At 62.3% G+C, this 19,645-nt stretch overlaps 1 protein-coding gene across 6 annotated transcripts in view; it reads right to left on the reverse strand.

Moving 5' to 3' along the window:
- Positions 1 to 221: 221 nt before the first annotated feature.
- LOC110468714 (transcription factor COE4) overlaps positions 222 to 19,645 on the reverse strand; it is a 32,554-nt gene continuing 13,130 nt past the window's right edge. For 2 of the 6 annotated variants that reach the window (XM_085577372.1, XM_085577375.1), the window contains 10 exons: positions 16,872 to 16,953; positions 12,853 to 12,970; positions 11,777 to 11,907; positions 11,576 to 11,702; positions 9,426 to 9,514; positions 8,131 to 8,196; positions 6,625 to 6,766; positions 5,260 to 5,439; positions 3,659 to 3,850; positions 222 to 2,414 (listed from right to left, as the gene is read on the reverse strand). In XM_085577372.1, the coding sequence (XP_085433498.1) occupies positions 2,344 to 2,414; positions 3,659 to 3,850; positions 5,260 to 5,439; positions 6,625 to 6,766; positions 8,131 to 8,196; positions 9,426 to 9,514; positions 11,576 to 11,702; positions 11,777 to 11,907; positions 12,853 to 12,970; positions 16,872 to 16,953 (1,198 nt within the window). In that variant the 3' untranslated portion in view covers positions 222 to 2,343. Of the gene's footprint in view, positions 2,459 to 3,658; positions 3,851 to 5,259; positions 5,440 to 6,624; positions 6,767 to 8,130; positions 8,197 to 9,425; positions 9,515 to 11,575; positions 11,703 to 11,776; positions 11,911 to 12,852; positions 12,971 to 16,871; positions 16,954 to 19,645 lie in introns of all 6 variants that reach the window. The other 4 variants (XR_014954582.1, XM_085577373.1, XM_077782671.2 and 1 more) reach the window with 4 other exon arrangements.

Below are 19,645 nucleotides of genomic sequence, written 5' to 3' on the forward strand. Positions count from 1 at the left end.
GCAATTAATTCCAGCTCCTCCTGCGCTCATCCCGGCGCGGGGGCGGGGGGAGGTGACAGGAGGTGACACCGCAGCTGGAGGGGACAGGCGGTGGCCTGGGCAGGGAGGGGACACGGGAACGGGGACATCCCCGCTGTGTCCCCAAGGGGTGGGGACAGCGGGGTGACACCGGTGTCACCATCCCGGGGAGGCGGGTGACAAATCCCGGGAGGAGTCGCGGCTTTTCCACGAGGTCTTTAATTCCCACTCGGGCCCTGCGCCACCTCCGCGAGTGGCGGGGGGACATTGTCCCCAAGGGTCACCCCCCAGCCCGGGGTGGGGGAGACACGCGGCGACACCGAGAGGGGACAGACACGGGAGGGAGGGACACGAGCCACCCCCGAGCGGGGAAAAGGGGGGAATGGTGGGAATTCTTCCCGCTTTATGTACAAAATTCCCGGCTGGGGGAGGGGACACTCAGGGACCTCCCCCCTCCCTGTGGGCAAAATGATTCTGATAATTAATATCGATAATAATGGCGATAATTAATGGCAGGGGACAGGGACCGCGGTGTCCCCACGCGCCGGGTGGCACCAGGATCCTGATCCCGGACAGGCAGAGACCCGGGATTCTGGGATCGGATTCTGGAATTGTGGGTGAGCTCTGGATTGGAGTGGGGAGAGAGCCGGGAAAGGCGGAAGGAGCCGGGTCCCTCCGGAGCATCCGTCCCATCCTGGGGTATCCAGGATATTCCCACCTGGAGCATCTGTCCCACAGTGGAGTAGCCATCTCTCCTGGGAGCATCCATCCTGTCCCAGATCATCCATCCTGCCCTGGAGTATCCATCCATCCCTCCATGGATCCATCCACCCATCCCTCCATCTCTCCATGGATCCATCCCTCCATCATCCATCATCCATCCACCCATCCCTCCATCTCTCCATGGATCCATCCCTCCATCATCCATCCATCATCCATCCATCCATCCATCCATCCATCATCCATCCATCCATCCATCATCCATCCCTCCATCATCCATCATCCATCCATCATCCATCCATTATCCATCCATCCATCCATCCATCCATCATCCATCCATCCATCCATCATCCATCCATCCATCCATCTATCCATCATCCATCCATCATCCATCCATCATCCATCACCCATCCATCCATCCATCCATCCATCCATCCATCATCCCTCCATCCATCATCCATCCATCCATCCATCCATCCATCATCCATCCATCATCCATCCATCATCCATCCATCATCCATCCATCCATCCATCCATCCATCCATCCATCATCCATCCATCCATCCATCCATCATCCATCCATCATCCATCCAGATTGTTCCCCCTACCCAGGAGCATCCATCTTTTCCTGGATCATCCCTCTAATCCTCAATATCCACCCTATTCTGGAGCATCCATCCCACCTTGGAGTTTCCATCCCATCCTGGATCATTTTCCAGAGCTTCCATCCCACCTTGGAGCATCCTTCCTTTTCCAAAACTTCTATCCCACCTTGGAGCATCCATCCATTTCCAGAGCTTCCATCCAACCTTGGAACATCCATCCCAACCTGGAGCATCTATCTCATCCCAGATCATCCATGCCACCTGGATCATGCAACCTATTCTGGAGCTTCCATCCCACCTGGATCATCCATTCTACCTTGGAACATCCATCCTTTTCCATAGCTTCAATCCCACCTTAGAACATCCATCCTTTTCCATAGCTTCCATCCCACCTGGATCATCCATCCCACCTTGGAGCATCTATCTCTTTCCACAGCTTCCATCCCACCTTAGAACATCCATCCCACCTGGAGCTTCCATCCCATCTTGGATCATCCATCCCACCTGGAGCTTCCATCCCATCTTGGATCATCCATCCCACTTTGGAGCATCCATCTTTTTCCAGAGCTTCCATCCCACCTTAGAACATCCATCCCACCTGGAGCTTCCATTCCATCTTGGATCATCCATCCCACCTTGGAGCATCCATCCTTTTCCAGAGCTTCCATCCCACCTTGGAGCATCCATCCCTTTCCAGAGCTTCCATCCTTCCCATCCTGGACCACCCCTCCCGCCCATCCCGGCGCCTCCACCCCGCTCCCTCCTCTGCCCCCATTCCCGGCTCTCTCCGCCTCTTCCCGAGGCCAAACCCGGGAATTTTGGCTCCTTCCAGGATTTCCTCAGCCGGGCCAGGCCGGGGCCACCCGGGGTGGGGACATCGTGGGGCCGGGTCCCCTGGTCCCGCTGCTCCTGGTGGCCCCACCCATCTCTGAGGGGAGGGCCCAGGGGACAGGGATGTCCCCAGTCCTTGTCCCGGCGGGATGGGGGTCCGGAGCCGTCCTTAGGAATAGGCCAATCCCTGGAGCGGCCGCGCCGGAGCGTGGAATTTGTCCGAGTCCTCGAAAGCCGGCTCTGGGCAGGGCAGGGACAGCGTCAGCCAGGGGACGTTGGGGACACTGGGGACACAGCAGGACAGGGACGCGGGTGGCACGGGACAACCCCAGGCATGGGCGTCGCACGGGCAGGGACATCAGGAAGGGGGCATGGTGACACCAGGGACACTCCGTGGGGCAGGGGGGACCTGGGGTGGGTGTTGGGGACATTGGGGACAGGAACATGGGTGGCACGGGACAATCTCAGGTATGGGTGTCACACGGGCAGGGACATCAAGAAGGGGGCACAGTGACACCAGGGACACTCCGTGGGGCAGGGGGACCTGGAGTGGGTGTTGGGGACATTGGGGACACAGCGGGACAGGGATGCAGGTGGCATGGGACAACCCCAGGCATGGGCGTCGCAGGGGCAGGGACATCAGGAAGGGGGCATGGTGACACCAGGGACACTCCGTGGGGCAGGGGGACCTGGGGTGTGTGTTGGGGACATTGGGGACATTGGGGACAGGAACGTGGGTGGCACGGGACAACCCTAGGTATGGGCGTCACACGGGCAGGGACATCAGGAAGGGGGCACGGTGACATCTGGGACACTCTGTGGGGCAGGGGGACCTGGGGTGGGTGTTGGGGACATTGGGGACACAGCGGGACAGGGATGCAGGTGGCATGGGACAACCCTAGGTATGGGCATCACATGGGCAGGGACATCAGGAAGGGGGCATGGTGACACCAGGGACACTCCGTGGGGCAGGGGGGACCTGGGGTGTGTGTTGGGGACATTGGGGACAGGAACGTGGGTGGCACGGGACAACCCCAGGCATGGGTGTCACACGGGCAGGGACATCAGGAAGGGGGCATGGTGACACCAGGGACACTCCGTGGGGCAGGGAGACCTGGGGTGTGTGTTGGGGACATTGAGGACCTCGGGGACTGTGGGGACCTCGGGGACTGTGGGGACCTTGGGGACACTGAGGACAGGCCCCAGCGTGGCACAGGGCCGACCTGAATGCCCAGGTACGGGACATCAGCAGTGTGGTGACACCGGGGACCCTCATGGGGCTGGGGACGGATGTCAGGGACCTCGGGGACACTGGGGACACTGGGGACAGAGAGGGACAAGGCTGGCACAGGGCAGAGCCGACCACGGCCAGGTACGGGACATCAGCAGTGTGGTGACAGCGGGGACCCTCCACGGGGCACGGGCCACCCGGGGCGGGGTGTCAGAGAGCTTGGTGGCCTCGGTGGCCTTGGGGACAGTCTGACCTTGCAGGGCGCTGGCGCAGGCGGGCGGGGGGGACCCCTGTGGCCGCAGCACGGGGGCGAAGGCGCTCTTCTGCTTCACGGCCGAGATCATCGTCACCGGCGAGAAGGAGAAGCCACCGGGAGAGGTGGCCGTGCCCGGGCCCGAGGTGACAGTGACGGACGAGGCGCCCAGCGGGGGACTGGCGGGCAGGACTGAGGGGACAGACACACATGGCTCGGGTGGCAGCGGGGGACACCGCGAGGGGACGGGAGGTGGCACGGGGACAGGGATGGGAGAGGGATGGGGACAGGACAGGGGTGAGGTCAGGGATGGGGACAGGGATGGGGACATGGGACAGGGATGGGAGAGGGATGGAAGAGGGATGGGGATAGGACGGGGACAGGGATGGGGACAGGACAGGGACAGGGACAGGGATGGGGACAGGGAATGGGGACAGGGACAGGGAATGGGGACAGGGATGGGACGGGGATGGGACACAGGGACAGGCAGAGACAGGGACTGGGACAAGGACAGGGACAGGATGGATCCAGGGAAGGGGACAGGGACGGGGATGGGGACAGGACAGGGACAGGGACAGGGATGGGGACAGGGACAGGGAATGGGGACAGGGATGGGGACAGGGACGGGACAGGGATGGGGACAGGGACGGGGACAGGGATGGGGACAGGGACGGGGACAGGGGTGGGGACAGGACAGGGACAGGGACAGGGATGGGGACAGGGATGGGGACAGGGACGGGGACAGGGATGGGGACAGGGATGGGGACAGGGATGGGGACAGGACAGGGACAGGGATGGGGACAGGGACAGGGAATGGGGACAGGGATGGGGACAGGACAGGGACAGGGACAGGGATGGGGACAGGGACAGGGAATGGGGACAGGGATGGGGACAGGACAGGGACAGGGATGGAGACAGGGACAGGGAATGGGGACAGGGATGGGGACAGGGATGGGACAGGGATGGGGACAGGGATGGGGACAGGGACAGGGATGGGGACAGGGATGGGACGGGGATGGGACACAGGGACAGGCAGAGACAGGGACTGGGACAAGGACAGGGACAGGATGGATCCAGGGAAGGGGACAGGGACGGGGATGGGGACAGGGAGAGAGACAAGGACAAGGATAGGGCCAGGATGGTCCCAGGGATGGGGACAGGGACAGAGCCAGGACACGGATGGGGACAGGGACAAGGGCAGGACAAGGAAGGGGACAAGGATAGGGCTGGGACAGGGACTGGGGACAAAGACAGGGACAGGAACAGGGAGAGAGGCAGGGACAGGGACAATAATGGGCAGGGACAGGGATGGGGACAAGGACAGGGACAGGGCTGTCCCACCTCTGCTGGCCACGTCCCCGCTCCCTCTCCTGCCCTCACTGATGGCTTTGGGGACACTCCAGGGTTGTCACACGGCTTTGGGGACCCCACAGAGCTGGCCCATGACTCTGGGGACCCCCTGGGACACCACAATGACTTTGGGGACCCCCTGGGAGGGGCCATGACTCCAGGACCCCCCCCCAGTGCTGTCCCACGGCTTCGGGGACCCCCCTATAAACCCGAGTCCCCCCCCCAGGGGTGTCCCCAGAGGTGTCACTCACTGGCGTAGGGGGAGGTGGCGGTGGAGCCGTTCAGGAAGCTCGGAGGGGACCCGGGGACCCCCAGCCCGGCCATGGTGGCCCCGCCGAAGCCGCCGGTGGCCCCGGCAAAGCCCTGCTGGGGGGCCGAGCCCGGGGGGCCGAACCCCCGCGCCGGGGGCGTCCCGGGGCTGCGCGAGAACCCTGCGGGGACAGCGACATGGTGGCACCTCCTGGAGAGGGGACACAACCCCCGAGGCCACCGCGCACCTTGGTCACAGCCCTGAGGGGACAGCGACATGGTGGCACCTCCTAAAGAGGTCACAAAAGCCCTCCCGCCACCCTGAGGCCACCTCCAGGTCACCTCGCACTTTGGTCAAAGCCCTGAGGGGACAACGACAGGTGACACCTGCCCGGGAGGTGACAAAAGTCCTCCAAGCCACCCTGAGGCCACCATGCACCTTGGCCAGAGCCCTGAGAGGACAGTGACATGGTGGCTCTTCCTGGAGAGGGGACAAAAGCTGTCTCGGCCATCCTGAGGCCACCCCGAGGCCACCAAACACCTTGGTCAGAGCCCTGAGAGGACAGTGACATGGTGGCTCTTCCTGGAGAGAGGACAAAAGCCCTCCCAGCCACCCCAAGGCCACCCCGAGGCCACCGCGCACCTTGGTCAGAGCCCTGAGGGGACAGTGGCTGGTGGCACCTGCCTGGGAGGTGACAAAAGCCCTCCCAGCCACCCTGAGTCCACCCCAAGGCCACCGATCACCTTGGTCAGAGCTCTGAGGGGACAGCAACAGGTGACACCTCCAGGAGAGGTGACAAAAGCCCTCCCACCACCCCAAGGCCACTGAACACCTTGGTCAGAACTCTGAGGGGACAGCAACAGGTGGCACCTGCCCGGGAGGTGACAAAAAACCTCCCGCCACCCCAAGGCCACCGAACACCTTGGTCAGAGCCCTGAGGGGACAGTGACATGGTGGAAGCTGCCCAGGAGGTGACAAAAGCCCTCCCACCACCCCGAGGCCACCCAACACCTTGGTCAGAGCCCTGAGAGGACAGTGACAGGTGACACCTCCAGGAGGTGACAAAAGCCCTCCCGCCACCATGAGGCCACCATGCACCTTGGTCAGAGCTCTGAGGGGACAGTGACAGGTGACACCTGCCCGGGAGGTGACAAAAGCCCTCCCGCCACCCCAAGGCCACCCAACACCTTGGTCAGAGCCCTGCGGGGACAGTGACATGGTGGAAGCTGCCCAGGAGGTGACAAAAGCCCTCCCGCCACCATGAGGCCACCATGCACCTTGGTCAGAGCCCTGAGAGGACAGTGACAGGTGACACCTCCAGGAGAGGTGACAAAAGCCCTCCCGCCACCCCGAGGCCACCGCGCACCTTGTTCGGAGCCCTGCGGGGAGTCGCCCATGGCGAGGCCGAGCTGTCCCCCGCCGAAGGAGGGGACAGTGACATGCGCGGGGGCCCTGGGGACACTGTAGAGCGCCTCGGCCACGTCGGCCGCCCGCTTCAGCAGCACGTCCTGGGGACACGGCAGTGGCGTCACCGAGGGAGGGTGGCACGGCTCGGTGGCACCTCTGGGTGGCACCCCGCGGTGCCGCCTCGGAGTGTCACCTCACGGTTCACCCCTCGGTGTCACCCCATCATGTCACCCCTCGGTGTCGCCGTCAAGAACGGCGTCACCCTAAATTGTCACCTCTCATTGCCACCCCTCGATGGTGCCCCGCAGTGTCACCCCTCGATGTCACCCCACAAAGCCACCTTCCGGCACAGTGTCACCCCTCGGTGTCACCCCTCGGTGTTACCCCTCGGTGTCACCCCACAAAGCCACCTTCCGGCACAGTGTCACCCCTCGGTGTCACCCCTCGGTGTCACCCCTCGGTGTCACCCCACAAAGCCACCTTCCGGCACAGTGTCACCCCTCGGTGTCACCCCTCAGTGTCACCCCATCATGTCACCCCTCGATGTCACCCCTTGGTGTCACCCCATCATGTCACCCCTCGGTGTCACCCCACAAAGCCACCTTCCGGCACAGTGTCACCCCTCGGTGTCACCCCTCGGTGTCACCCCATCATGTCACCCCTCGATGTCACCCCTCGGTGTCACCCCATCTGTCACCCCTCGGTGTCACCCCTCAGTGTCACCCCTCGGTGTCACCCCTCGGTGTCACCCCATAATGTCACCCCTCGGTGTCACCCCTCGGTGTCACCCCATAATGTCACCCCTCGGTGTCACCCCTTGGTGTCACCCCTCGGTGTCACCCCTCAGTGTCACCCCATCCTGTCACCCTCCCGCACAGTATGTCACCTTTCAGTGATGCTCAGTGTCACCTCTCATTGTCACCCCTTGACGGTGCCTTGCAGTGCCACCCCACAGTGTCACCCTAAAGTGTCACCTCTCTTTGTCACCCCTTGGTGCCCCGCAGTGTCACCTCATGATGCCACCCCACAAAGTCACCTTCCAGCACAGTGTCACCCCTCGATGCCACCCCACAGTGTCACCCCTCGGTGGTGCCCCGTAGTGCCACCCCTCGGTGTCACCCTCAGTGTCACCCCACCACCCACAGAGCCTGGGGTGACCATGGGATGGGCCGGGGGTGGCTGGGGCTGTCCCAGCTGGTGTCACCTCCCAGGGACTGTCCCAGCTGGTGTCACCTCCCGGGGCACACCCGGGCCAGGACACGGCTGGGGAGGGGACCAGGACCCTCCAGGTGTCCCAGGGGTGTCCCCAAGGGGGTCCCAGGGAGGTGTCCCACGATGGGGGTCCTGGAAGGGTCTGGAGGGGTCCCAGAGGACATTTGGGGAGTCCCCGGGGTTGTCCCAGGTTGGGGGGTCCTGGGGAGGTGCCAGGGGGGTCTCGGGGTGTCCCAGAGGGGTCCCCGCACACCTGGTTGCTGTGGGGGACCCCATAAAGCGCCTCCACCAGGTCGGCCGCGCGCTTCAGCAGCACCTCCTGGGGACAGCGAGGGGACAGGGCAGGGGACAGGGGGGTCGGGGGGTGCTGCGCCCCCAGCCCAGCCCCAATGACCCCCGTGTGTCCCCATTCTGTGTCCCAAATGACCCCCTTGTGTCTCCCCTGTGTCCCCCCCCCGTGTCCCCATTCTGTGTCCCCATTCTGTGTCCCCCCTGTGTCCCCAGTGACCCCGTGTGATCCCCCACAATGGTCCCCACCCTGTGTCCCCAATGACCACCCCGTGTCCCCACCCAGTGACCCCCGTGTGTCCCCACCCTGTGTCCCCATCCTGTGTCCCCAATGACCACCCCGTGTCCCCACCCAGTGACCCCCGAGTCCCCAGTGACCCCCTTGTGTTCTCCACCATGGTCCCCCCCGTGTCACCTGTGTTCCCCCCATGTCCCCATCCTGTGTCCCCAGTGACCCCCCTGTGTCCCCATTCTGTGTCCCCACCGTGTCCCCATTCTGTGTCCCCAATGACCCTCTTGTATTCTCCACCATGGTCACCCCCGTGTCCCCATTCTGTGTCCCCATGGTCCCCCCCGTGTCCCCTCTGTGTCTCCAATGACCCCCCCCGTGTCCCCATTCTATGTCCCCAATGACCCCCCCGTGTCCCCAATGACCCCACCATGTCCCCAGTGACCTGCCCCATGTCCCCATTCCTGTGTCCCCATGGTCCCCCCCGTGTCCCCATTCTGTGTCCCCAGTGACCCCTGTGTGTCCCCACCCTGTGTCCCCATCCTGTGTCCCCATGGTCCCCCCCGTGTCCCCATTTTGTGTCCCCAATGACCCCCCCTCCGTGTCCACAATGACCCCCCCATGTCCCCATCCTGTGTCCCCATGGTCCCCCCTCCCCGTGTCCCCATTCTGTGTCCCCAATGACCCCCCCATGTCCCCATTCTGTGTCCCCAATGACCCCCACCATGTCCCCATTTTGTGTCCCCATGGTCCCCCCCATGTCCCCATTCTGTGTTCCCAGTGACCCCTGTGTGTCCCCAATGACCCCCACCATGTCCCCATTCTGTGTCCCCAATGACCCCCCCGTGTCCCCAAACCCCCCCTCTGTCCCTCCCTGCCCCAAGCCCTGCCATACCCGGGGGACACAAGAACTGTCACCCCCTCCCTGCCCTTTGCCCCCGGGGCACTGCCAGGGAACCCCGGTGTCCCTGGGGTGCCCCTCCTGTCCCCCGGGGGTGCCGCTGTCCCCCGGGGGTGTCGCTGTCCCCCACCTTGGGCAGGCGCTCGGGGTCCCCGGGGTGCCGCGGGATCACCTTCTGCAGCCGCTGGAAGCCGTAGTCGATGGTGGGCTCGTTCAGGGCTGGGGACAGGGGACACCGCGGCGTCACCGTCACTGCCACCGTGTCCCGGGGCCGGGGACATTGTCCCAAGGGGTTCGGGCGCTGTCCCAGGTGTCTGTGTCACTGTCACAGGGGGCTCTGTCCCCTTCCCGGGGTCTGCGTTCCTTTCCTGGGGTTTGCGTCCCCATCCCACTGACTGTGTCACGGCCCCAGGTGTCCCCATCCCAAATCCAGGTGTCCCCAGGTGTCCCCATCCCAAATCCAGGTGTCCCCAGGTGTCCCCATCCCAATCCAAGGTGTCCCAGGTGTCCCCATCCCAAATCCAGGTGTCCCCAGGTGTCCCCATTCCAATCCCCAGTGTCGCCATCCCATCCCTGGGTGTCCCCATCCCATTCCTGGGTGTCTCCATCCCAACTCCAGGTGTCTCCATCCCATTCCCAGGATTCTCCATCCCATTCTCGGGGGTCTCTACCACTTTATGGGGTTATGTGTCCCCTTCCCAGGTCTCTATCCCATTCCCAAGTGTCCCCATCCCAATCCCAATGTCCCCATCCAATTCCTGGGTGTCACCATCCCATTCCCGGGTGTCCCCTTTTCAATCCCAGGTGTTCCCATCCCATTCCTGGGTGTCACCATCCCATTCCCAGGTATCCCCATCCCAATCCTGATGTCCCCACCCCATTCCCAATGTCCCCAGATCAATCACAGGTGTTCTTATCCCAGTCTCAATGTCCCCATCCCAGTCCTGATGTCCCCACCCCAATCTCCATGTCTCCATCCCATTCTCAGGTGTCCCCACTCCAATCCCAATGTCCCCTCCCCAACCCCTATGTCCCCTCCCCAGTCCCAGTGTCCCCACCCCAATCTCGATGTCCCCAGGCCCAGGTGTCCCCTCCCCAGTCCTGCCGTCCCCATTCCCACTGTCCCTGATCCCCTGTCCCCAGTCCCATTGTCCCCACCCCATTCCCGCTGTCCCCATTCCCGCTGTCCCCAGTCCCGCTGTCCTAAATCCCACTGTCCCCATTCCGGTCCCGCTGTCCCCATTCCCGCTGTCCCCATTCCCGCTGTCCCCAGTCCCGCTGTCCCCATTCCGGTACCACTGTCCCCAATCCCGCTGTCCCCATTCCCGCTGTCCCCAATCCCGCTGTCCTAAATCCCACTGTCCCCATTCCCGCTGTCCCCATTCCCGCTGTCCCCATTCCCACTGTCCCCAGTCCCGCTGTCCCCAGTCCAGTCCCACTGTCCCCATTCCCGCTGTCCCCAATCCCACTGTCCCCATTCCCGCTGTCCCCATTTCCGCTGTCCCCAATCCCACTGTCCCCATTCCCGCTGTCCCATTCCCGCTGTCCCCAATCCCACTGTCCCCATTCCCGCTGTCCCAAATCCCCGCTGTCCCCAATCCCATTGTCCCCATTCCCGCTGTCCCAAATCCCACTGTCCCCATTCCCGCTGTCCCCATTCCCACTGTCCCCAGTCCCGCTGTCCCCACTCCATTCCCGCTGTCCCCATTCCCGCTGTCCCCATTCCCGCTGTCCCATTCCCGCTGTCCCCAATCCCGCTGTCCCCATTCCCGCTGTCCCCAATCCCGCTGTCCCATTCCCGCTGTCCCATTCCCGCTGTCCCCAATCCCGCTGTCCCCAATCCCACTGTCCCCAATCCCGCTGTCCCATTCCCGCTGTCCCATTCCCGCTGTCCCCAATCCCGCTGTCCCCATTCCCGCTGTCCCCATTCCCGCTGTCCCAATCCCGCTGTCCCCAATCCCGCTGTCCCCATTCCCCCTGTCCCCATTCCCACTGTCCCCATTCCCGCTGTCCCCATTCCCGCTGTCCCCAATCCCGCTGTCCCATTCCCGCTGTCCCATTCCCGCTGTCCCCAATCCCGCTGTCCCCAATCCCACTGTCCCCAATCCCGCTGTCCCATTCCCGCTGTCCCATTCCCGCTGTCCCCATTCCCGCTGTCCCCATTCCCGCTGTCCCCATTCCCGCTGTCCCCAATCCCGCTGTCCCATTCCCGCTGTCCCATTCCCACTGTCCCCAATCCCCCTGTCCCCATTCCCGCTGTCCCCTCTCCCCGTCCCTCACCGGTGTAGACGAAGCGTCCCGGGGCGCCCTTGCAGAAGTGCTTGGCCTTGTAGGACAGTGTCACCTCCACGACCCCCGGGATGTGGCGGGGGGGGGTCTGCACGCGGATGGCGTGGGGGGTGATGAGCTGCGGGGGGGACACGGCCTCAGCCTGGCCCGCGGTGTCCCCGAGCTGTCCCCGAGCCACCCCCGGGCCCGTACCTCGCTCCACACCAGCACGGTGCCAAAGAGCACCTGGAGGCCATCGAAGAAGTTGTCCCCGATGACGATGACGGTGGCACCGCCCGTGGTCCAGCCCTCGCTGGGGCTGATGGCCTTGATGCAGGGGGTGGCTGCTGGAGGGGACAGCGACAACGACGGTGGGGACAGAGGGGTGGCAGGACAGGGACAGCGACGGTGGGGACAGAGGGGTGGAGGGGACAGGGACAGTGAGGTGGGAGCAGGGAAAAGGGGACAGGCATGGGGACACGGGGACAGTCAGTGACATGGATATGGATGGAGACATGGACATGGAAAGGCATGGGGACAGGTATGGGGACACAGGGACATGGAGTGGGACAGATGTGGGGACAGGCACGGGGACACAGGGACAGGCACAGGGACATGGGGACAGTCAGTGACGTGGATACGGATGGAGACATGGACATGGACAGACATGGGGACAGGTATGGGGACACGGGGACAGGCATGGGGACACGGGGACAGACATGGGGACACAGGGGCAAGGACATGGGGTGGGACAGATATGGGGACAGGCATGGGGACATGGGCGTGGATGGGGACACAGACATGGATTGAGACAGACGTGGGGACACAAGGGCACGGACTGGGACAGACACGGACATGGACTGGGACAGACACAGGTGGCCACAGGGACATGGGGACAGATACGGGGACACAGGGACATGGACATGGCTGGGGAGGGACACAGGTGGCCACATGCACATGGCTGCGGACATGCACGTGTGACCATGGTGACACGGGTGGGGACAAACAGAGGCACTCACGGACACCCAGCCTGGATGGGGACACTTGGGGACAGCAGGGTGGGGACACAGGGATCACCCAGGGGGTGCCAGGCCCAGCTGGGGGCTCCCAAAATTTGTCCCCAAGATGTCCCCAAGGTGGCCACAGTGACAGATGGCGAGGAACCCATGGATGGGCCACCAGACATTGGGGACAGCAGGGTGGGGACACAGGGATCACCCGGGGGGTGCCAGGCCACGCTGGCAGGGTCCCAGCACATGTCCCCAAGATGTCCCCAGGTGTCCCCTGACCTTCGGAGGGGTCGAGGCGCCGGGCGCGCCGGCCGTGCTTGGAGTTGTTGTGGACAAACATGTTGTCAGACACGGCCAGGACGTGGCCGTCCACGTGCACCGTGGTGGACACCACCACCTGCAGGGACAAGGGACACGGTCACCCCGCGCTGTCCCCTGGCCTGGCACACCACAGGGGCACTGCCTGTGGTGTCCCCGTAGTGTCCCCTCCCCTGTCACAGCCCTGTCACACCGCAGGGACACTGTGTGTGGTGTCCCCGAGATGTCCCCATCCCTGTCACACCGCAGGGACACTGTGTGTGGTGTCCCCAAGATGTCCCCATCCCTGTCACACCGCAGGGACACTGGGCGTGGTGTCCCAAAGATGTCCCCATGATGTCCCCATCCCTGTCACACCGCAGGGACACTGTGTGTGGTGTCCCCGAGATGTCCCCATCCCTGTCACACCGCAGGGGGACTGGGTGTGGTGTCCCCAGGATGTCCCCAAGATGTCCCCATCCCTGTCACACCGCAGGGACACTGTGCGTGGTGTCCCCGAGATGTCCCCATCCCTGTCACACCGCAGGGACACTGTGCGTGGTGTCCCCAAGATGTCCCCAAGATGTCCCCATCCCTGTCACACCGCAGGGACACTGTGCGTGGTGTCCCCGAGATGTCCCCATCCCTGTCACACCGCAGGGACACTGTGCGTGGTGTCCCCGAGATGTCCCCATCCCTGTCACACCGCAGGGACACTGCGTGTGGTGTCCCCAAGATGTCCCCATCCCTGTCACACAGCAGGGGGACAGGGTGTGGTGTCCCCAAGATGTCCCCATGATGTCCCCATCCCTGTCACACTGCAGGGACACTGTGAGTGCTGTCCCTGAGATGTCCCCATCCCTGTCACACCGCAGGGACACTGCGTGTGGTGTCCCCAAGGTGTCCCCTCCACTAACGTGGCCCTGTCACGCCACAAAGACGCTGTGTGTGCCGTCCCTGTGCTGGCCCCGAGGTGTCCCCACAATGTCCTCACCCCTGTCACAGCCCTGTCACATCGCGGGGACACTGTGTGTGGTGTCCCCAAGATGTCCCCACGATGTCCCCACCCCTGTCACAGCCCTGTCACACCACAGGAGGGGCCAGCTGTGGTGTCCCCACGGTGTCACAGGGGTGGCCCCCACAGCCTGGGGTCACCCGCCTACCCAGGGGACCCCCAGATTGCCGAGCTCCTTCCCCCAGGACACCCAGGGGACACCCAGGGGACACCCAGGGGACCCCAGACCCCTTTTAGGGCCATCCCCAACCCCAGCCCAGTCCCACAAGAGACCCCAAACCCCCCTGAGACTCCTCCAGAGACCCCAAACCCCTCAGGGCCACCCCCAACCCCACCCCAGCCTCACCTAGGGGACCCCAAACCCCTTTTTGGGTCATCCCGAGTCCCCCAAACCCCCTTGGGACCACCCCAAATTCCTCCCCAGGGGACCCCAAATGACTTTTAGGGTCACCCCCAGCCCCTCAAATTGCCCCAGGTCCTCCCTCATCCAGCCCCTCCAGGGGACCCCAAACCCCATTTAGGGCCACCCCTTCAGGGACCTCCCCTGGCCCTTTTAGGATCACCCCCAGGGCCCCAAATTCCTCCCCAGGGGACCCCAAAACCCCCTGAGGCACCCTTAGGACCCCTCCAGGAGACCCCAAATCACTTTCATGGTCACCCCTAATCCCCCAGATTCCCCCCAGAGGACCTCAAACCCCTTTTAGGGCTACCCCCAGCCCCCCAAACTCCCCCAGGGGACCTTAAACCCCCTTGAGGCCCCCTCGAGACCCTTCAGGAGACCCCAAACCCCTTTTAGGGTCACCCCCAAATTCCCCCAGGGGACCCCAAAACCTCCTCGAGGCCCACTCAGGACCCCTCCAGGAGACCCCAAACCTCATTTAGGGCCACCCCCAGTGCCCCAAATTTCCCCCAGGGGACCCCAAACCCCCTTGAGGCCCACTCAGGACCCCTCCAGGAGACCCCAAACCCCTTTTAGGGTCACCCCCAAATTCCCCCAGGGGACCCCAAACCCCTTTTAGGACCACCCCCAGCCCCCCAAACTCCCCCAGGGGACCCCAAACCCCCTTGAGACCCCTCCAGGAGACCCCAAACCCCTTTTAGGGCCACCCCCAAACTCCCCCAGGGGACCCCAAACCCCCTTGAGGCCCCCTTGAGACCCCTTCAGGAGACCCCAAACCCCTTTTAGGGTCACCCCCAAACTCCCCCAGGGGACCCCAAACCCCCTTAAGGCCCCCTCGAGACCCCTCCAGGAGACCCCAAACCTCATTTAGGGTCACCCCCAGTGCCCCAAATTTCCCCCTGGGGACCCCAAACCCCTTTTAGGACCACCCCCAGCCCCCCAAACTCCTCCAGGGGACCCCAAACCCCCTTGAGACCCCTCCAGGAGACCCCAAACCCCTTTTAGGGTCACCCCCAAACTCCCCCAGGGGACCCCAAACCCCCTTGAGGCCCCCTCGAGACCCCTCCAGGAGACCCCAAACCCCTTTTAGGGCCACCCCCAGTGCCCCAAATTTCCCCCAGGGGACCCCAAACCCCTTTTAGGGCCACCCCCAGCCCCCCAAACTCCCCCAGGGGACCCCAAACCCCCTTGAGGCCCCCTCGAGACCCCTCCAGGAGACCCCAAACCTCATTTAGGGCCACCCCCAGTGCCCCAAATGTCCCCCAGGAGACCCCAAACCCCTTTTAGGGCCACCCCCAGCCCCCCAAACTCCCCCAGGGGACCCCAAACCCCCTTGAGACCCCTCCAGGAGACCCCAAGCCCCTTTTAGGGTCACCCCCAGCCCCCCAAACTCCCCCAGGGGACCCCAAACCCCCTTGAGACCCCTCCAGGAGACCCCAAACCCCTTTTAGGGTCACCCCCAAACTCCCCCAGGGGACCCCAAACCCCCTTGAGGCCCCCTCGAGACCCCTCCAGGAGACCCCAAACCTCATTTAGGGTCACCCCCACTGCCCCAAATTTCCCCCAGGGGACCCCAAACCCCTTTTAGGACCACCCCCAGTCCCCCATCCCCTAAAAGGAAACCCCCCCCCCAAATTCCCGTCCCCCCCTAATCCCACAAACCCCCCCCACACTTTTCCCCGCTGCTCTCCCGCCGCCGATGCCGCGATGCAAATGGGGTCGTTAATCACCGAAATGTCATAATTAACATCTCGTTACCGAGCCCTGATGAACTTCGGGGGGGGCCAGGACCCAGCTGCGACCGAGGGGGGGTGGAGGGTTGAGGGGTGGGGGCGGAGATTTTAGGGTTTCCAAGCCGGATTTGGGGTTTTTTTTATAGGGTGGCGGTAAATTTGGGATTTTTTTTCCAAAGGGGTCGAAGGGAATTGGGGACTCGATTCCCCCCGAACGGGGGGAATCGAGTCCCCAATTCCCCTCGACCCCTTTGAGGAATCTTTCTGGGGTCGCCTGCACCTCACCCCCCATTTTTTGGGGTCAAAATTTGGGGTTTCGTATAGGGTGGCGATCATTTTTTGGGCTGGCGGTAAATTTAGGATTTTTCAAAGGAATCTATGGGAATTGGGGACTCGATTCCACTCAACCCCTTTGGGGAAATCTTTTTGGGGTCACCTGAACCCCTTTTTGGGATTTTCTCCATGATGTCCCCAAATGCCACCTGGAAGTGTCACCTTTTATAGGGTGGTGGTGGATTTTTTGGGATGGCAGTAAATTTAGGATTTTTCAAAGGAATCTATGGGAATTGGGGACTCGATTCCACTCAACCCCTTTGGGGAAATCTTTTTGGGGTCACCTGAACCCCTTTTTGGGATTTTCTCCATGATGTCCCCAAATGCCACCTGGAAGTGTCACCTTTTATAGGGTGGTGGTGGATTTTTTGGGATGGCAGTAAATTTAGGATTTTTCAAAGGAATCTATGGGAATTGGAGACTCGATTCCACTCAACCCCTTTGGGGAAATCTTTTTGGGGTCACCTGAACCCCTTTTTGGTGTCTCCTCCACCCTCTAGGTGATGTCCCCAAGTGTCACCTGGAAGCGCCGCATGTCCCGCGGGTTCCCGGCGTTTTTCAGGCAGTTCTGGTTGCACTTGAGGAAAAACTTGAGGAAAAACCTGGAATGGGGTAAAAAAAAAAAAATTAAAAAAAAAAATAAAAAAAAAGGTGGACAAACGTGTCCCCATGGTGTCCCCAATCCCAGTGTCCCCATCCTGTCCCTGTTCTACTGGCCCTTCTTGTCACCACCCCATCGTTGTCCCCATCCCATTGTCCTCATCCCCATCCCAGTATTCCCATCCTGGTGTCCCCATCCTGTCCCTTTTTGTCACCATCCCATCATTGTCCCCATCCCCAACTCAGTGTTCCCCATCCTGTCCCCATCCCAGTGTCCCCATCCTGGTGTCCCATCCTGTCCCTTCTTGTCACCACCCGTCATTGTCCCCATCTCCATCTTGGTGTCCCCATCCTGTCCCCATCCCAGTGTCCCCATCCTGGTGTCCCATCCTGTCCCTTCTTGTCACCACGCCATCACTGTCCCCATCCCACTGTCCCATTCTGTCTCCATCCTGGTGTCCCCAATCCCCTTGTCCCATCCTGTCCCTTCTTGTCACCACCCCATCATTGTCCCCATTCTCATCCCAGTGTCCCCATCCTGTCCCCATCTCAGTGTCCCCATCCCAATGTCCCATTCTGTCCCCATCCCATTGTCCCATCCTGTCCCTTCTTGTCACCACCCATCATTGTCCCCATCTCCATCTTGGTGTCCCCATCCCAGTGTCCCATCCTGTGTTCTGCTGTCCCTTCTTGTCATCACCCCATCATTGTCCCCATCCCACTGTCCCCATTCTGTCCCTGTCCCAATGTCCCCATCCTGTCCCCATCCCAATGTCCCATCCTGTCCCTGTCCCAATGTCCCCATCCCAATGTCCCATCCTGTCCCTGTCCCAGTGTCCCCATCCTGTCCCCATCCCAATGTCCCATCCTGTCCCTGTTCTGCAGTTCCTCTTCCCCATCCCCATTCTGGTGTCCCCATCCTGTCTCCATCCCGTTGTCCCCATCCCTGTCCTGCTCTGTCCCCATCCAAATGTCCCATCTTGTCCTTCTTCCACTGTCCCCATCCCACCATGTCACCCTGTCCCCATCCCGGTGTCCCACCCTGTCCCCACCCCAGTGTCCCCATCTTGTCCCTATCCACTGTCCCCATCCAGCTGTCCCTTCCTGTCCCCATCCCACCATGTCACCCTGTCCCCACCCCTCTGTCCTGCTCTGTCCCCATCCCAGCGTCCCCATCCCTGTGTCCCATCCCATCCCAGTGTCCCCATCCCAATGTCCCCCCTGCCGTGGCACTGGTGACACTGTTGGGGACAATGGGGTGGGAGACACGCAGGTTCCCATCCCAGTGTCCTCATCCCAGTGACTCCATCCCAGCATCCCCATCCCAGTGTCCCTCCCTGTCCCCATCCCCAGTGTCCCCATTCCCATGTCCCATCCCATCCCAATGTCCCACCCTGTCCCCATCCCATCCCAGTGTCCCACCCCAGTGTCCCTCCCTGTCCTCATCCCCAGTGTCCCCATCCCATCCCAGTGTCCCACCCTGTCCTCATCCCCAGTGTCCCCATCCCATCCCAGTGTCCCACCCTGTTCCCATCCCAGTGTCCCCATTCCCATGTCCCATCCCATCCCAGTATCCCACCCTGTCCCCATCCCCAGTGTCCCCATTCCCATGTCCCACCCCATCCCAATGTCCCACCCTGTCCTCATCCCATCCCAGTGTCCTCATCCCAGTGTCCCTCCCTGTCCCCATCCCCAGTGTCCCCATTCCCATGTCCCATCCCAGTGTCCCTCCCCGTCCCCATCCCGCTGGAGGTGACACCGGGATCCCTGGGAACATTGGGACCCCTGGGCCCACCCCTGGGGTCACACGGAGGTCTGGGGACATCTGCGGGACCCCAGGTGGGGTCACCCCCGGGTCAGGCTGGGGGGACATGGAGGAGGATTCCAGGGAATGGCGATCCCACAAAACAAAGGGGATCCCACAAAAAAAAGGGTTTTCAGGGAAAGGGGATCCCACAAAAAAGGGGATCCCACAAAAAAGGGGATCCCACAAAAGGAGGTCCCAGAAAAAGAGGATCCCATGGAAAAGGGGTCTCAGGGAGAGGAAATCCCACAAAAAGGGGATCCCAGAAAAAAGTGTCCCAGGAATCCCACAAGAAAGGGGCACCCTGGACGAGGGGACCCCACAAAAAGGGATCCCACAAAAAGGAGCTGCCATGGAGGGCAGGATCCCATGGAAAGGGGGCCCCAGGGAATGGGAATCCCACAAAAAGGGGATCCCATGGAAAGGGGGATCCCACAAAAAGCAGATCCCATGGAAAGGGGGATCCCACAAAAATTAGATCCCATGGAAGGAGGGGGCACAAGGAGAGAGGATCCCATGGAATGGGGAGATCCCAAAAAAAGAGGGATCCCACAAAAGGGGGATCCCACAAAAAGGGGATCCCACAAAAAGGGATCTCATTTAGAGGATCCCATGGAAAAGGGGGATCCCACAAAAAGGGATCTCATTTATAGGATCCCATGGAAAAAGGGGATCCCACAAAAAGGGGTCTCATTTCTAGGACCCCATGGAAAAGGGGGACCCCACTAAAAAGGATCTCACACTGAGGGGGTCCCGACCCCACAGAAAGGGGGTCCCACCTTATGGGACAAGACAGGAAAAGGGGGGGTCCCCCCATTCCCATTCCCGGGTGGTATTCAGGGCAAGGAAGGGGCGGGAAAACGCCCCAAAAACGCCCCAAAAACGCCGGA

This window comes from Lonchura striata, chromosome 4, assembly GCF_050655825.1.
Source record: "Lonchura striata isolate lonStrDom1 chromosome 4, ASM5065582v1, whole genome shotgun sequence".
Taxonomy (NCBI): domain Eukaryota; kingdom Metazoa; phylum Chordata; class Aves; order Passeriformes; family Estrildidae; genus Lonchura; species Lonchura striata.